Below are 2,586 nucleotides of genomic sequence, written 5' to 3' on the forward strand. Positions count from 1 at the left end.
GTCTGCACTTAGGAGAAACGATGCAATCAGAGCCCAACCTGCTGGAGTCTCATCAGAGCCTAACTGCCCTGGGAAAGAGAAATCGTCACCTCCAACTGGGCATAGTTCTTCACCTGGAGGAAGGGAGACTCCCAACTCAGCAACTGCAGTCATCCTGTCCCACCAAAGTAAGGACGACGAGGAACTGAGAAGCATGTGTGAAGTTTCCATGTAGAGGGACAGGCTCACCAAAGGACTGGCACCTAATCATAAGATCATACTTCCTTTCTCCCAATACCTCACCACTACATTACTGAAGGCATACTTATAGCACCTCCTTTTATGAGTATTCCATGCTTGGCTATCCAGGAAAAATTACAAGACTATTAAAAGAAAAAAAGAAAAAAGAAAACAGTTTAGTGAGACAGAGAAAGCATCAAAGGCATGGCAGGGATGTTGAAATTTTCAGAATGGGAATGGAAATTTTAAAATAACAATTATGATTAATTGTTATTAATGCCTAAAGATTCAAATGGGTAAAGGAGCGAGCATGCAAAAAGAGATGGGTGGTTTAAGCAGAGATATGAAAAGTCTAAGAAAGAACCAAAAAGAAAAGGAAGAGATAAAAAGCACTGTAACCGAAAGGATGACTTTGATGGACTTATTGGTAGAGTGGACACAGCTGAGGCAAGTAACTGAGCTTGAGGATATCTCATTAGAAACATCTGAAATTAAAAAGTAGCGATAGAGAAACTTTTTTTGAAAAAAGTACAAAACAGCATATTTATAACAAATACAAAAAGTGTGCCCTAGCTGGTTTGGCTCAGTGGATAGACCATCAGCCTATTCTGAAGGGTCCCGAGTTTGATTCCAGTCAAGGGCACATGCTTGGGTTGCGGGCTCAATCCCCAGTAGGGTTGCAGGAGGCAACCAATCAACAATTCTCTCATCATTGATGTTTTTCTCTCTCCCTCTCCCTCACTCTCTGAAAGCAATAAAAATATTTTTTTTTAAAGTGTAACATATGGGAATACCAGAAGGAGAAAGAGAGAAAGGAACAGAAGAACTATTCGAAACAATAATGACTAAAAATTTTCCCCAAATTAACATCAACATTAAACCACGGATTCATGAAGCTCACAAATAAAAAAAAATGGCTCAAAAAAGAAAAGAACCCCACACCTAACAAAAATCTTATTGTTTTCAAGCTTCAGAAAATCAAAGATAAATTTTTAAAAAAATAACGAAAAAAATAGAGAGGAAAAAAGCTTCATCAATAGAGGAGATATAATGATTTCACTTGACTTCTCAGAAACCATGCATCAAGAAGAAAGTGAACTGAAACAGTTAAAATGTCCCAAGAACAAAAACACACCTAGAATTCTGCACAACTGAGAGTCCCTCATGGAGACACGTGAAGGTCGGTGAGTTGGTGCGGAGTTCATCTCGGAGCGCGAGGCCAGGCTGGGATGGATTCCTCTTGGAACACCTCCGCTGCTGGACTGGGCTCCGTGGAACTGCAGCTGCAGCATCTCATCCAGGTGGAGACTCAGAACCAGCGCTTCCAGCAACTGGTGCACCAGGTGACCGCACTTTGTTGGGAGAAGTGGGAGGACAAGCCTGGGCCAGACTTGGTCACCCGGGCTGAGGCCTGTTTTGTGAACTGTGTTAAACGCTTCATTGATACAAGTCAATTCACCTTGAATAGACTGGGACAGATCCAGAAATCCAAGCCAATCTTCTCAGAAAGCTTTCTGACTGGTTTCAGCATTCCCTTTTTGGAAAAGTTAGGTAGTACAAGGATGTCTGAAGAAAAGGCTGCCACCTTTGGCACTCTGGAAGCATCTAGTCATGTGGGAATGAACAAAAACCAATATTTCTGTGTGTTTGGGATTTGAGGGTCATATGTGTATTTGGCTTTTTTTTATTTTAATATTAATCTTATGAAAGCAATTGTCAGATGAATGGAAAATTTTCCTATAATTTGGATAGTGGAACTGCCTTTGTAATTTGATAGTGGGACCACACGGGCAAAAATCTGTCATTTGTGTGAATTCGTTTCAATTGCCTAAGAACATTGATACACATCTTAATGTCTCTGAGAAAGGGTGGCAATGGGAGAAGAGTTATTTGGTAGTTAACTAGTGTTTAACCATCAGTGTTGGGGGTGGAAAATCTATGGAATATTCGTACAATACAGTTCAGCTTTCTAAATTTCCTCCCTTTCTTATGCTGTGATTTACTTAAGTATCTATATAAAGTATGGTCTTGATGTAATATGGGTACCTCAAGCCTGAGTATCTAGAAGCCTTTAATTATAAAGGAATCTAGCCAGTGAGCATGATTCTCATTACTAAAGTGCCACAAGGAAGAAGTTAACTTAACCTTGTATTTCAGGGTCAAAGAAATTAAAAAATGGGCCTAAATAAATTGTAAAGATTTCGACCTGTCAAAAATTAACAGCAGTTTCAAGTAGAGATACATGCCTAATGTTAATCAATCAGTATAGATTCCATATATTGCATTCTCTTGATTATTGAAACAAAAGCTTCTACAAGATTCAACAACAAAAAAAGTGAGAGAGAATAAAGACTGTCTCAGCAAACC

At 39.4% G+C, this 2,586-nt stretch overlaps 1 protein-coding gene across 1 annotated transcript; it reads left to right on the forward strand.

Annotated features, from left to right (window-relative positions):
• Positions 1–1,448: 1,448 nt before the first annotated feature.
• LOC311619639 (mitochondrial import inner membrane translocase subunit Tim8 A-like) lies at positions 1,449–1,877 on the forward strand (the record flags this gene model as incomplete). The annotated part of the gene is made up of 1 exon (XM_084878228.1): positions 1,449–1,877. The coding sequence occupies one exon, from the start codon at positions 1,449–1,451 to the stop codon at positions 1,875–1,877; it is 429 nt and encodes a 142-aa protein (XP_084734354.1).
• Positions 1,878–2,586: the final 709 nt, after the last annotated feature.

The sequence above is a fragment of the Pipistrellus hanaki genome (genome assembly GCF_964339955.1).
Source record: "Pipistrellus hanaki genome assembly, chromosome: 3".
Lineage (NCBI taxonomy): Eukaryota > Metazoa > Chordata > Mammalia > Chiroptera > Vespertilionidae > Pipistrellus > Pipistrellus hanaki.